We start from the raw sequence: 14554 nt of genomic DNA on the forward strand, positions 1-14554 counted from the left end.
GACACCAAATTGGCTAGTGTGGGCAATTGAGTCATCTTGAAGCAGCAAAATGATCGGCTAGTAGAAGCAAATGCGCCAGCTCGCCAATGGATGATTTATACATCATTCGGGAGATTCATTGAGGCTGGCGCTGGCGCTGATAGCTCGGCGTCCGGTGGTGTTGGTGTCAGTGGTGGTCTTTCTGGTGGAGTCCCTGAAGGTGCCGGAGTTGGTGGCGATGACGACGCGAATACGGGCTCTCTCTGAAGTCTGATTTTTTTTGTTCACCTTTTTTTATCAATGTGCTGCAATGATTACATATCGTTATTCATGACCGTATTTTTGAGATACAAATAAGCCATGTATCTTTCGTCAAAGAAAAAATTATAGCATATGATCAACCACGCAATGAACAATTCAGCCACTGTGTGTGATATGTGACTGCAACACCTCGCGGAGCTTGACGGCACGCAATAGTGCGTGATGTCTAGGTTGCGCTAGCAAGGGTCAAAAGGAGAGGACCTGCCTCGATTTGTAACTCTTATCTCTCGGAATCAGTACACTTCCGGGAGTCTGGATCCTCAGACACTTGTAATGCATGGTTCCGACACGTCGTCGGTCCAGTGACACCTCGATACTTAAGAATGGTGGGCCTGCCCGGTGAGAGACTCCAGGAGACTCATCTCCCGACCAGTGAACATGTCAAACCAGCTCCTTACTGACGCCAAATCAGCAGAGATACGAGCCCTTCTTGAGACAGGAGAAGCGTGGCAGGTTCAGCAGCTGGTTCAGATTGGCTTTCCCTGCATTGATTCTTACGATATACAAAAGCGCGTGCAGAAACGGCAGGATGACCCTGACACCTGGACCAACCTCGGGTACAAAGAGGAAAGAAAGAGTCCGTCTTGGTTTCGCGGTTTTTTTGGGCGCTGCGGTGCCTGCCGCGCTTCCCTCCTTTTCGATCCCCACGAGGCTTTCTCGTGTGGCCACTTGGATTGCCCATGTCAAAGTAAGCCTTTCGATAGCAAAAGCAAGATTTTGATCTCACAGCTGACCAAAGAAGATGCTAGCTGTTGTTCCATCTGTGGTCTGTCCTCTGACCAACTGTGGAATTTTCTTAGCAAAGAACCCAAAGCATCAAACATCGAATGGCCCGCGATACCAGACGATCTCTTCGACCATATGAAGCTGATACAATTTGCAAATTCCGTCGTGGAAACGCACAAGATGGCCTTCCAGCAGGTTCGCGTAGAGGCTTTGGTGTCCTTTGCTCTGGGCATATCTTCCACTGGCGTCGCTTCACTCCTTGAATCCCACCGAGACCTTGTGAGCACGGTAAAGAAGAACAGGGACAATCCCTTAAGAGATGCTTGGGAACGAGCTTGTCGGGTATGTTTCTGTCCGGAGGTCTGAATAGTCATTGACTGTCGTATAGGTCGGATCAGACTTTGAGCTCCTCAAGAAAGCTCTTGAGGTTGGACTATGGGATGATCCGGAGCAATCGGACATCCTAAAGACGATCGAGAGCTTTCTTCACACAATGGTCTCACCTATCGGCGAGGTGTTCGAAGCACACTCGCTTCCAGAGTTTTTAGAACGCATCGCTCTGCTTTCGCGCAGGCTCGTTCGCACCGGTACCTTGACTACGGACTTCACGGTTTACAACGAGATCAAAGAGGATGATAAAGATTTGTTGGTCGAAAGCTGGCGACAGCGATCTTACAATATCGATCGGTGCTATGGTGAATTCTTAGTATCTGGCAAATGGGTACACGTGTCGCAAGTCATACAAACATGCAAGGCAAGGGGTAACGACGTTGCCGACATCTGCTTTGTCTATCCTCACCTTGGGAAGACTTTCTTAGAGCTCTTAGAGGTAATCACCCTTATCAGTACAAGTGAATAATATTCTAACAGTATAGAATCTCAAATTGCACCGCGAGCCTCTCTCCTATCGCATAATTCTTATCGGCCTGCCAGACTGTCTCGACCAGGACGTAACAAGCTCATACTGGGAGACTCTGAACAAGGAGGAAGAAGAGAATGTGCCGGAGCTCCCTTTTGAGCTGTGATTTCATCATTTTGATAGAACAGAAACCAGGGTTTTGCTTAGCTGTAGAGTGTGGTGGTGTCCTACGCCATCGGAACATGATATGGTCATTTTTGTCGTCTGACTACTGTCCAACCAGCCAGGAATTCGGGCTATGGCTTCTTGGCAACACAGCAGAAGACCATTACGTGAGGATTTCTCAGTCCTCCAAGTCCGCCCCTGTTGTGACTGCCTCCTGCGGGTGCTCCATCGGGGCTCCCCCGTGCTGGACACGCAAGCGCCTAGACGCCCAGTTCCCCCGGAGATATGCTGTGCATACACCTAGCCTGCTCGTGTCACCTGCAGGAGGCGTCGACTAGACTCGATGCAACCTGCGCCTGTGTAAGATGGGGCGACGTATCAGACCTCTCTTTCACCTCGAACCGTGTCGGCTATTAGAATCTAGATGCGTGATTAACTTGCGTCCTGCGGTCTGTGGCAAGCCGATATATCCCGCATTATGCCAAACACGGGTTTGCTTCCGCGAAAGCATGCCGCCCTGCCCGTAGTAAGTTAAGGCCATTAAAATCGCTGCGGGCTGAATCCTGGCATATCTTCCTAGCATCTTGGCTGATGCCTGCTGTGCCGCGTTTCTGGTTGCTAGTAATGGGCGGGCCATTTAAGGTCTAAGTCTTTTGCTCTATCCTGAGCACACAGTCTCGATCATCTCAAATCAACACAAAATGGCTGCACAAGGCACTGCCGTGGCTGACTCTGCTCCAAACCGTCATCTTTCTGTTGTAACCGCCCAAAGTTCAGATCTACTTCAGATGGAAGTCCCGATCAGAAGCGGGACTTTTACCACTCCTGATACTCCATCATCGGACTATGACACGGCGCCACCAGCTCAACTCCTGGACGCATTTCCTCGCCAGAAAACACGCAGAGATGTTGAGTCGTCGGAGAGCTCAAAGGACGGACACACTTATCCAGATGGGCTGGAAGAGGAACAGCCGCCTTCCCGCTCACCGGGCGATAGCTGTGGAGGAAGCCGGGAAGCCCTACTCATGAGCTCCCGTCAGCAACCACCACCACCACCATCACAGCTGGCATCTGTGTCAGTTCGTCCTCCCCCTCCTCGTCCTCCTCAACCACCTCTACCACCACCACCACCACCGCCGCCGCCGCCAGGGAGCGTCAAGCGCTATGATGTCATCAAATCACCCATACAACTCCTACCGCCTATGGGACCACCCAACAAAAGACCCACCGAACGGGTTGTCCATCTTCAAACCAACACATTTCACCAACAGGCTGCAATAACCTACCGCGCTGCATCGCCGTTCGATCTACACAAATACCTTTGGCTGATACGGCACGGCGAAGTGGGCTGCTGGTACATATATCCATCCAAACATGACCTGAAGCAACTCGGGTGTCTGGGATCGACTGGTCTTGGTGGCGGGATACTTGCCAGCACTAAGCCATCTCTGGTTGCGCCTAGTAGCATATTGAGTGTGTGGGTGAGCGACCCCATGCGCACAACCATGCCGGGAAGTCGCTGCTGGTGTTTCCCAGGAGGCGAAGGCCCAGCCGACGAGGACTGTCCCTTGGGCTCTTCCCTCTGTGATACCCGCAACAAACAAAAGCTCGAAGAGGAGTTCATAACCTACTACATGATCATAGAGGCGAGTGGCCATGTACCTGGTGCGTCTGGCTCTCCTCTTCCGCCATTGGCACTGCCTACTATCAAGATGGAGAAAGTGGGCAACACGGCAGCTTGCCTCAACACGGCATTCCAGAATGCTTTTTTCAACGGCTGGAGCACTACATTCGTGTTTGCAGTAAAGGGGGACCCGGATCTGAACGATGCAAAGCCAGGACTGGATGGGTTTGAGAGAGTGTCTTCCTTGACCGCCCTGTTGGAAGAAAAGGAAGTTGTGGGAGAAGAGGAAGAGGATAAGAAACAGGGAAAGGTTAGGATTTTCTATTGAATGGTGGTGGCGGCTCCAATGGGATCTTCTCTTACATTTCGTATTTCGTAGTCGTCTATCTTTAAACATTGTCTTGAGGCGTTGGAATAGCAGAATTTACACCGGATGTTGCAACTTTGGAACTATTCGCGTTCATTAATGTTACAGGGAGGCGATCCCTAATTACCGTCGCAGCACTGAGCCATGATCGGACCTCTATCAGAGCGGCTACCATTTCTTTCCGTCTTCCAATCGATCACGTTAGAGCATTCATCGAAAGGCGTGCCTCTTCCCACGAAAGCTCCCATTTGGGAGTTGCAAGGCCAATTATAGTACCCGCTCAATAGCTCTAGGCACCGAGTCCAAGACCCTGAATTTGTGCGTTTTGCGATTCACACGAAATGCCTTCCCGGGCGCCCTTCCGTAAAGGAGAGGCCTAAACAAAAATGGGATACCTCCTAGACCACCAAGAAATTATTGATGCTGGATGGCGCGTGGTAATCCTTGAATGCGGGATTATCCCGGTCCCCTCAGATGTCTCAGGAGCCGGGGCATGCAGCCAAGCTGAGAGAAAATTTTGTTACCGTCAAGGCGGTAAATGAGTCTCCTTTTGAGCCACGGAGAGAAAGATCAGCTGCACTAATTATGCAGCTCTATATAACTGTTCCGCTGACAGTGACTGTTGCTCTCGGTCCAGATCAGCCTTTCTATGGCGGACTGTCATCCTCACAATGGCTACCAATAAGGGCCCGCATGACGGCGACAGAAACCCTAACAGCCGTCCTTTCAACTCTTTTGCCGAGCGCTATGAAAGTACCGCTTTTCGTCAGGAGTGCATCCGCCCTTCTTCGGCTCCACTCACCAATCGCCCCACTCTACCTCCACCCGCCAACCATCTTCCTCTGCCTCCACCCAGCAGTCTCCTCACTCTACCTCTCAGCAGGGACCCTCTTCTGCCTCCGCTCACCAACGTTACACAATCGAATACACCACCGAGTCATCATGAGAGAGCTATTTCCCGGACTCCCACTACGAACTATGGAGTCAATAGTTATCGGCAAGCCTTCCCTATGCCGACTCCGCAGGAGGTGCTCACAGATGTCTCAAGCCTTCACGCCAAAATTCACCAACAAGCTGTGGAACTGCAGACCCAACAGAAAAACTTGAATACCCTCTTCACATGCTTTGTTTGGATGGGGCGTCTAGTCGACAAACTGCATGGCGAAATCCCGATTCGCACTGCGCCCACGGCTTTTTCTGAAACCGTCCCCGGACGCAGCATCATTGAGGATACTGGCAGTCTGGAGGCACAACGCAACGGCGCAACATCCTCTGCCGGCACCGCAGCGCTCTCCCTTCATTCTCATACGCCTCAACCGTCTTCATCTCACCAACAACAAAGTAGAGGTTTTATGGCGGCGAGCTCGAGTGAGAAGAGACATTTCAGGGAAGATGATTGTGTCTATGAGAGATCAGAGGTACCGAACTTGGAACCAGCAAGATTTGCATCATTCGACTCCCGCATGAAGGACTGGGAGGATGGCAGTGCTGGCTCTATGCAACAACTGCCGGCGGCCGCGCCCTCTAATCACAGTCAAGACGGCCCAAATCGACTGGAAGCTTCCAAATCAAGCACTGTGTGCTGCAGCTTGGAAGTGCAAGACTCAATCAACAGAAATAACAGAACATGCCGGACAGCTCAGCACAGACCATACTCCTATAAAAGGGAGAGAAATCGCAACGTATCGTGGGAGGAAAAGTTGTTTATCATGATCCTTAAGATTATCGGAAAGAAGAGCTGGACAGATATCCAAAAAGAATTTGGAAAAAGGTTCCCCCAAACTAAACATGGTGTTTCACGGCTTAGGGAGACTTACTATTTGACTAGGGAGGAATTGGAGCTTTCAACAGTGCGTGGAAGGGATATTGAAAAGGATTTGATGGTAGTGAGAGAAAAGGTTCTGCGCACAAATGTTGGGTACCAATCTGAAATGATGGCGTCTTTTTTTTGATGTACGGCTTAGAATAGTCCTGTTAATATGCATTTGTTTTCCCATGAATTTCGATTGGCATTTGTTACTAGTAGAACGAAGGTGTGGTTCTGACAAGCCACCGGTATCCTCTCCCAGACCAGCCTTGGTGGTGATTAAGTATGTGTTCCCGGTCCCAAGAATTGGTGTAGGACAGCTGGTGCAGGTATAAAAAAGTCGTGCTTTTCGTTTTGGCTTACAATCACGAGTGAGATGTGAATTACGGACTACTTAGGTACTGTGTCAAGCAGCGAGTAAGCAGCGGATGCCTGTGCGTTGTTTCGCAACTTGTCGCAAAACGGCGTGGGGACAACACCCCCTATTATGGTTAGATGCCCGGGATCGCCAATACCCGAACTCGTTTGTACTAAATGGTTTGAGTTCCCTGCGGAAAAGCTAGATTATGCAAGTGTCGACCAGCTTTCTCCAGCCCCGAGCGTGCGCACAATGGCCGCAAGCCCGACCAGCCACTCACTCCACTCGGGACTAGTGGGCCTGGGTCCTGTGCGCAACCCCATCGGCAAACTTTGCATGATGCTACTGCACCTCAACTCCTTCCACTGCTCGTCTTGGTTAATTTTCCGTTGAGCGTCTTGCCGTAGAGCAGCGCAATGTACGCATTGCATCCGAATGTCACATCCGGCCCAACACGGCCAGCCACGCTAACGACTTAGATAAAGACACAAGCCCCGGTCTCGGACTCGAAAGAGAGCGTGAACCATCTTTTGGTTGCAGATGTTTCCACGTTCGTGGAACTTGAGCCACCTGTCATTTCATTCTGACGAGAATCCGCGTCGCTCTACACTCAACCTTTCCCCATCAAATCACACATATGCATCAACATGAGATCCGGCGATCAAAGCACCAAGCGTCCCCGTCCGGACAATCACTACGCTCCTCATTCCTCTGTGCCTCCTCCTTCGACTACCCGATATCAAGACTCAGCTGCCCCCTACAATCCCAATCCAAGCACGCTGCCTCCATCGACAGGGCGGGGCTTTTCCATTTCAGATCTTTACACATCTTCTGGCCCACACGGTCTGCCTGAGATGAGACAATTCAACCAGGATCCAAACAGAGGGCTAGGTATTGCGCCAGGCACACACAGCGGGCCAGTTCTTCCTGCAAACTCGCAGGCGCTTCCGCCAAGCAACCCCAGCCACCCCTCGCCCATCAACACCCGACCGCACCAGACTGCCACCTCTGGTATTCCGTTGTCGCACCAGCAGCCACTGCCACCGACGATGGACCACAACAACCATCATACCAGCACATCCTACTATCACGACCCACCTCCAGGAGCCCTAGTTTACAACCATCCTCCGAATGGGCAAAAAGTCGCTGTCAGAAATGTTCGGAATCGAGCGCGTGTCGAAGTAGTATGTGCTGTCTCCGTTGCCCTCGCCCACTTTTACTGAACACACAGGCCTGCGACACCTGCCGGAACCGGAAGCATAAGTGCGACGGAGAGCGCCCATCATGCTGGAACTGCAAAGATTTGGGGCTGGAATGCATATACAGAGACGTCCAACCGCCCAAGTAAGCTGATGCTTTAACCATGACGGTATCTAGGCGGTATACTTATTAAGTCCAGGCAAAATCGAACGCTATACGAAATCGCGAAGAAAGTTGACGCGCTCGTAGAAAGATTTACATCCGTTCCACAACGCCTTGATGGTGTTGAACGACAGCTTCGAGCCCTTCAAACGTCATCCAAGCTGCGAAACATAGTGGCAAGAGAGTTGTCCGCACACAAGGCCCTTCTGTCTTCTCAGACCACGTTGAATACCTACCACGCGGCTGCCGCGCATACCATTCTGGAGTGGCCTGTAATGGAACCCTTCTTTCGAGGTATCATACCTAACGGAATAAATTATCCACAAGAGCTAGAGGGCCCAGAAGAGCTGGAGAATCCACAAGAGCTAGAGGATGAGCGAGGGATACTCAAGTCTGGAGGCGGTCCAGATCCGGACACGCTTGATCTCGATTGTGAGACTGTGAATGACTTACATCAGAGCTACTTGAAGGGTATACATCCTTCGCAGCCGCTTCTCGACACGCAGCATTTGGCATCCAGGATTAAGGAATTCGTCAAAAGATACAGCCCTGGTGCTGTCAGCAGGAGCTCCTGCATAAACCTCACTATTGACAACGCAATAGTACTTCTAGTACTTGCTCTAGGAAGGATTTGTAAGTACAAGACTCACTTACTTGGTCCTATGTCCTTGAATGACGCCATACCCGGTCTTGACTACTACACTTTCGCGAGTAGTATACTATATACAGTTCACGGACGCAACAATCTCCCTTGCGGTCAAGCAGGTGTATTGGCGTGCCTCTACAAGGATCAGCTGCTTTGTGTATCGGGAAGCTGGAGCTGGATCCAACACGTTTGTAGAATTTGTGGTGTTCTGATTGACAAGTAAGAAGCATTTCGGCTTCAAAGAGTTAAACTAATCATTGAGTAGAAACAAGGAATCGCTTAACCATAACGCTTTGAGGCCGGATGTTTCAGACAACATGGCTGCTCAAGAAGCCGCTCCGGGTGTAGCCAATGGTGTCGACAGTTGCGAGGTAAACTCAATCAAATTTTTATACTGGACATGCTGGCAACTTGAAAGGTCAGTTTGCAATCCTTTTTCATAAGAACCTCCTCGGCAAAAAAAAAAGCTGATTTTTTTTAAGTAACATCCGTACCGAAATGAGTCACCTTGGGCCAAACAATGTATCTGAAGATGCAGGACGCATTGGTCTTCCCAGTCGAATGGAACCGTCCGAGGAGATCGATTTGATGTGTTTTTCGGCTCAGATACACCTTCAAAAGATTCTTGAAGAGGCTCAGGCAGCCTTGTATGGCAAGCGTATGATAACTTACTCGCGTTACGTAATACTAAGCTAATAGCTTGTAGAGCAAAAGCAGTCTGCTGTATATAACGACATCCTGGAAGACCAGCTGCGAACCTGGCGGGAAACACTTCCAGAATGCCTTCGATGGGATGACTCGGATGGACCCTCTGATAACGCCAACAAAGCACGTATGCGCGCCAAGTACTACAGCGTGATACACATTATCACGAGGCCAACGCTTCTCCATGCGATTCATGCCGATTCGGCCCCAGACTTCATAATGAAGAAATACGACTTCACGCCCGGCGACGAAGATGATTCGCCTGATCCATCGGAAATTTTGGACTCTCTATCTGAGAAATATTGGCATGGGGCCATAATGGCAAGCAAGCGCTGCGTCGACTCGGCAATGCAGAGCATTGTCGCTTTTAACGGCCTTGAGAACGCCAACGAGCGACTACTCGTCACCAACGTTTTTAGTACTACTCATGCGTAAGTAGAGAGTAGAAAATATTTTAGAAGAGTATGCTAATCTTACGGACTACAGACAATTTGGCAATTGCCTTATATTAGCAGCAGTCCGTAAGTCGTGGATGCGTAATCTTGTCCCGCACGTCCGCGTCATTGAACTTATTAAGCGTACAATAATGTTTTTACGCCGTCTAGAACCCATATCACCAACGCTGCGAGTAGATGCCCTGATTCTTGAGAACACGCTGGATTCCCTTCATAGGGCGGAAGCTAGCTATATGGATGCTTCTGTGGGGACATGAATTTCGTTTTACCACCATCGTTTAATGGGAGTTGATGCGTTTCAAAATTTCCCATTGAAATTCAGTATTTAAAAGAGATTTGTAAAAATGTTAGGTGTACGATACATTCGTCCTCTTTTCAACAACTTGGGATTTGTAGTTCTACATGCAATCAGCGCCTTTGGTCTTGAATCTCATTCAATTCCTAGTAAAAGTCAGAGTGGACACTGCTGGTCCATTTCAACGGCTGATGTAGTCAACTGTGTAAGATTGGAAGGCCTGTACTTCCAGAGACAGAAACAGACGCATATCGCAGGCTCAGAGATCAATTGTCTGATCATATGCATCATTTCGCATGGCCGCCTTGCGTGTGGGACAATCTAACGACGTGGTTGCGACACGGGATAGCGTTTGCACAATTATAATCCGAAACATGACATGAACATCAAGCTAACCAGAAGATTGGTAGATGCTCCAATTAAGGGAAAGTATGCTATGGCAATTGTAGGACGGAGGTTATTTTTAGGGGCTACCAGGCAACCAGCTACAATTTGCCCACTTTATGGTGGCTGATAACCATTTATGCGAACCGTTTGCCTGCAAGTTTATTCCTTAGAGGAAAGACATATATATACGTAGCTCGTACATGGGCATGCAAAATTTGCCATCTTACGATTATTTCACGTACTGCCTCTTTTCTCAGCTTAGGCCTTTGGCCATCCACCAGGCTGTCTCAACCAACACCACGCCTCCATCTGGTCCATCAACTAGAGAGACAATCGCTCCTATTGCAATTACCGAGATATGGACACCCTTTGCTTCAATTCGGACGAGAATTTAGCACCGACTCAACCAATGCAGGCGAAGGCGACGACCCCATCTCAGTCTTTGTACAAAACCCTGGCCTGTCCTTACTGCGAACAGAAGCTTTTTGATGGCGATGATACGCTTCGGGACCACGTCAACGCGAGCCATTGCAGCAAAATCCAAGGCTCGGGTGTCAAAGGAAACACTGAGTTGTTTTGGAAACTGATAAGAGATGAGGCTCTTCACAAAGGGCAGGTCTATTCCCAATCGTCCCAGTCATAAAATCTGACTAGTCCCTTAGAAAGCAGATTGCTGTCGCCCAGAACCAGCGCCGTACCGAAGACCAGATACATGTGAAGCGCCAATCTCGCGGCGATGCCACGACCAGAGGCCAGATGCCGGATATGACCAGGCTTACCATACAAAGTAAGAGCCCGTCGGAGAAGGGGGAACATTCGGGTACGTACCAAAATTTATGGAAGTGTATCCGGCCTGACATTTTTTAGTGTCCTCGTCGGCATCGCGTCGGGGCGGCCTGGTTCCTCCCTCTGTACCTAGCCAACCAGGAGCCTTGCCTACGCCTACGGATGAACAGTGGCCGGACTTGGTACTTCAGTTAGACTCCCGCCCAATCTCTCAGGAAACGCTTGCCAAAGAAGCAAATTCAATCCACGCCGCTCTTACCATGGTCGAGGCAAAATGCATCCATGCCGTTAGGGAGGCCCTGACAGCCACCAAGAGAGATGAGGGCTCGAATCAGAGTCGCGTCCTGTCCTCGGATTACTGGAATGCTTTCATTACGCTGCACAAGTCTTTGCTCCATGAGCATCATGATTTGCTTTTAGTGTCGCAGCACCCTTCAGCGAGCCCAGAACTTCGCCAGTTGACACATGCCATGCCCATCCGAATATGGGAGCACGGAGTACATTCATTTCTGGAACTTCTTCGCCGTCGTTTGCCAGGATCGTTGGAGCACATGCTCACTTTCATACTCCTGGCGTACCAGATGATGGCAGTTCTCTATGAGGCTGTTCCTGCTTTCGAAAATGTCTGGATCGAATGTCTCGGGGAGCTCGGACGATATCGAATGGCAATAGAGGAAGATCTCGAGGCCCGGAAGACGTGGACAGAGGTTGCTCGCTCTTGGTACAGCAAAGCTGCCCACAAAAGCCCGTCAGCTGGTCGTCTCTACCATCGCATGGCCGTCCTCGCGATGCCGAATGCTCTACAGCAGCTTTATCTTTACTGCCGCTCGCTTACCTGCGCCAATCCGTTTTCGAGAGCGCGCGGGTCTATCCTCACCCTCTCCGAGCGTATCCTCGACCACTCCTCTGGACCGTATCTTCATTTACTCCCGGTTGAGACCAATTTCGTACGCGCCCATGGAATACTGTGCGCAGAGGATCACATATTCGAACAAAACGAATTCAACCAGGTCCTCGAAAAGTTCATCGAGGAGCTGGACGGAAGTATTGGGCGAGTTACGTCGAAGTGGAAAGAGCGAGGTGCGTACATGGTAATTGCAAACATTTCTAGCTTATTCGATTACGGCGGCGAGGATAACTTCCTACGCCTCGCTTTTGAGGCGCAGCTGCAAAACAAACTGTGTAGACAGCTCTCCTACGCCATGCTACCCCACAGCATACAGCTCGACTCCCGGACTGCCGAGGCTTTTTCTTGTGCTTGCCGTCTTACGTTCGACACGTTAGAGGTCGTTCTCCAACGCTTCGTGGACAAGAATATCCTCACTCACTTTCACATCCTGCTCACTTTTTTAAATCAAGCCATGACGCTTCCCTGCGACACTTCCTACATTTTCGGGCACATTCAGTAGAAAGACTTTGTCTTTTTTCTGAACACTCTGGCGAGGTCAACAACAATCACACCAGCAATCGAAGCGCCTCATTTCATCCATAGAGACGAAGAAGTCTTCCGTCCGTTGCCAGAGGACTACATCATTCGGGGTCAACTGTGGGCTCATTCGTATTATCCGACTGCGTGGTTCAGCGCTGTGGTTGATGAAGAAGATCAGTTGTTGGAACTAGCGTCGACTACGAAGCTACGAACCGAGAGGATCCTGTGGCTTGGGGTCCGTCTCGCATCTGTCAGTGTCATTCCAGGCTCGTTGATCTATAACGCAGCTAACTTTAGCAGCAGGAGAACGTGGGTCTCGAATACTGCAAAAAAGCCCGCAAGTGGAGTGCTGAGCACTAAAGCGTGATCTTGGCTAGAGGTTAGTTAAAGGAATGGTGATGTAATCTGTCATCGGTCCCGTTAGGTCAGCATCAGCTGAGTTCAGTCCTGTGCAAAAGTGGCTGGCAAAGTCTACAGTCTTGCTCCCAGGAGAAGTTGGAAGAAAAGGAGACGTCAGGCTTGATCTGCTTTGTATGTAAGTCTAGAACGACTCAATATAGATTTTGAGCACCTCGCCTATCAAGACTCCCAGTTGAGTCTTCTGTGTGCCGGTTTCCTTCGATCGGATTCCCTAGACAGGCAGTCGCATTGCCGAAGCGGTGCGGTAGGTGATATAATTGTAGCGCCATACTGGATGCATTGCTCTATAGATCCGTCTGAAAAGAAGAAAGCGAAGTGCGACCGATCGACCCCATTGGCGTCGTTTCACAGGCACAGGAGCAGGTATCTGAGACTCTTGGGTAGGCGTTGCAGGCATTGTGGTTGGGAGTCCGTGCGTGCCAGCGGCAACTTGGTTTTTTGGAATCTGGCTGCTGGCACGCACGGACAATCTAGCCACGCTAAACCGCTAGTATCATAGCGCGAAGGCTGTGCCGCCCACGTCCCGACATTTAAAGGCTCCAACGCCGTCGATCTTTAGTGGACACCCGTCCTCCATGGCTCCTAGAATTCGGCGCAGAACATCGCCGGTAAATGTCCGGAAGGTAGCATCCGATTTGGAGAAGTTGTTGTCCCAAGTAGCTGTAAGTCTCCCGTGCATATACACACGCAAGACTGATTGTCGACTAGGAAGTAGCGGGCCAGCTATGTCAGCTGCGGAACGCAACCAAGATCCACGTTCTAAAAATCAAACGATATGCCGGGGGCCTGCACGGCCAGGCCGACAAACTGCTCCAACACGCCGAGAAATTGATCAAACACGCCAAGGGACCGCTTTACCCAGCCGACAAGCAGGCAGCCGAATCGGATAACGAAAGTGGAGAGCAGACTTCTACCTGTGGGTCGGCTTCCTCTTCAGAGCATGCAAACTCAGTCGTGCGTCAAGAGTCCGAATTGGACGGCTACTACAACGGGGGAATCAAGCTTGAGTCAGCACAGCTAGGCAAGCACACCGTTCGCAACATCTATCGAATAGTCGAGGAGTTTCCGGCGAGCAAAGAGATCGGCTACTTCAAGAGCACGGCTGGAAATGACCTCAGCATAGACCTAGAGAAAATCAGCGGCTCGACAATTCGAATCGAAAGCTGGTACCAGTCTCAAGCAGTGCGCCTTTCGCCATCCGAGAACTACGAGCTTCGTGGTCTCATGTGTAAGCACGAAGTCGCACCGGTCCAGAGCTCGTCATTTCGCATTCCGGACCTACATTGGACAGATCCAGGACTAGATTATCGAGAACTGCTGTCCTCTACCGTGAGAGATGCTTACGGGGAGGACACGTCTTACCTTGTGATGCCAGTAGAGTTCGTAACCTACTGGCTGGAGTCGATTGGTCTATCCTCGGGGCTCTTGGACTGCGGCAGAAGGCTCAAATTGACAAACGGCTGGATCCATGGGGTGCATACCGCGTATCTGTACATCAGCGCAAGCCGTGGATCAGGCTCAGCTTTGCACGTAGAGGACGGATTCCTCGGATCTATCAACATTGTCCTCGCAGGGGCGCCTAAAGTATGGCTTATGGTGGAGCCAGCATATCGTGAAGAGCTCGAAAGCAAAGCGAAGGAGAGGCTCGAAGGCAAGGATTATTCGTGCTCCCAGTTCGTCCGCCATCTGGATAGCCTGCTTTCACCGGAACTTCTGGATCAATGGGAGATACCATATCGAATTGTGCCGTGCGGAGCCGGAGAGATGATTGCGACATTCGCGGAGACTTACCATCAAGTCGTGAATGTCGGTCCGAATATTTCCATGGCAATCAACTTCGCGCCGGACCCTCACTGGGCTGGA

General features: G+C 50.5%; 4 protein-coding genes across 4 annotated transcripts; all 4 read left to right on the forward strand.

Annotated features, from left to right (window-relative positions):
* Window positions 1-1161: 1161 nt before the first annotated feature.
* LTHEOB_13024 (uncharacterized protein) lies at window positions 1162-2051 on the forward strand (the record flags this gene model as incomplete). Its single annotated transcript, XM_035509957.1, has 3 exons — window positions 1162-1368; window positions 1415-1855; window positions 1902-2051. The coding sequence occupies 3 exons, from the start codon at window positions 1162-1164 to the stop codon at window positions 2049-2051; spliced, it is 798 nt and encodes a 265-aa protein (XP_035375530.1).
* Window positions 2052-9048: 6997 nt separating this feature from the next.
* Window positions 9049-9631, forward strand: LTHEOB_13025 (C6 finger domain-containing protein; the record flags this gene model as incomplete). Its single annotated transcript, XM_035509958.1, has 3 exons — window positions 9049-9350; window positions 9406-9440; window positions 9552-9631. 3 exons carry the CDS (start codon window positions 9049-9051, stop codon window positions 9629-9631), a joined length of 417 nt encoding a protein of 138 aa, XP_035375531.1.
* Window positions 9632-11102: 1471 nt separating this feature from the next.
* Window positions 11103-12251, forward strand: LTHEOB_13026 (Telomerase-binding protein; the record flags this gene model as incomplete). The annotated part of the gene is made up of 1 exon (XM_035509959.1): window positions 11103-12251. The coding sequence occupies one exon, from the start codon at window positions 11103-11105 to the stop codon at window positions 12249-12251; it is 1149 nt and encodes a 382-aa protein (XP_035375532.1).
* Window positions 12252-13266: 1015 nt separating this feature from the next.
* LTHEOB_13027 (Aspartyl beta-hydroxylase) lies at window positions 13267-14554 on the forward strand (the record flags this gene model as incomplete). Its single annotated transcript, XM_035509960.1, has 2 exons — window positions 13267-13353; window positions 13400-14554. Coding segments are annotated over 2 exons (1242 nt in total), but the record flags the coding sequence as incomplete, so codon positions are not given.

Source organism: Lasiodiplodia theobromae, assembly GCF_012971845.1.
Source record: "Lasiodiplodia theobromae strain AM2As chromosome Unknown scaffold_102, whole genome shotgun sequence".
Lineage (NCBI taxonomy): Eukaryota > Fungi > Ascomycota > Dothideomycetes > Botryosphaeriales > Botryosphaeriaceae > Lasiodiplodia > Lasiodiplodia theobromae.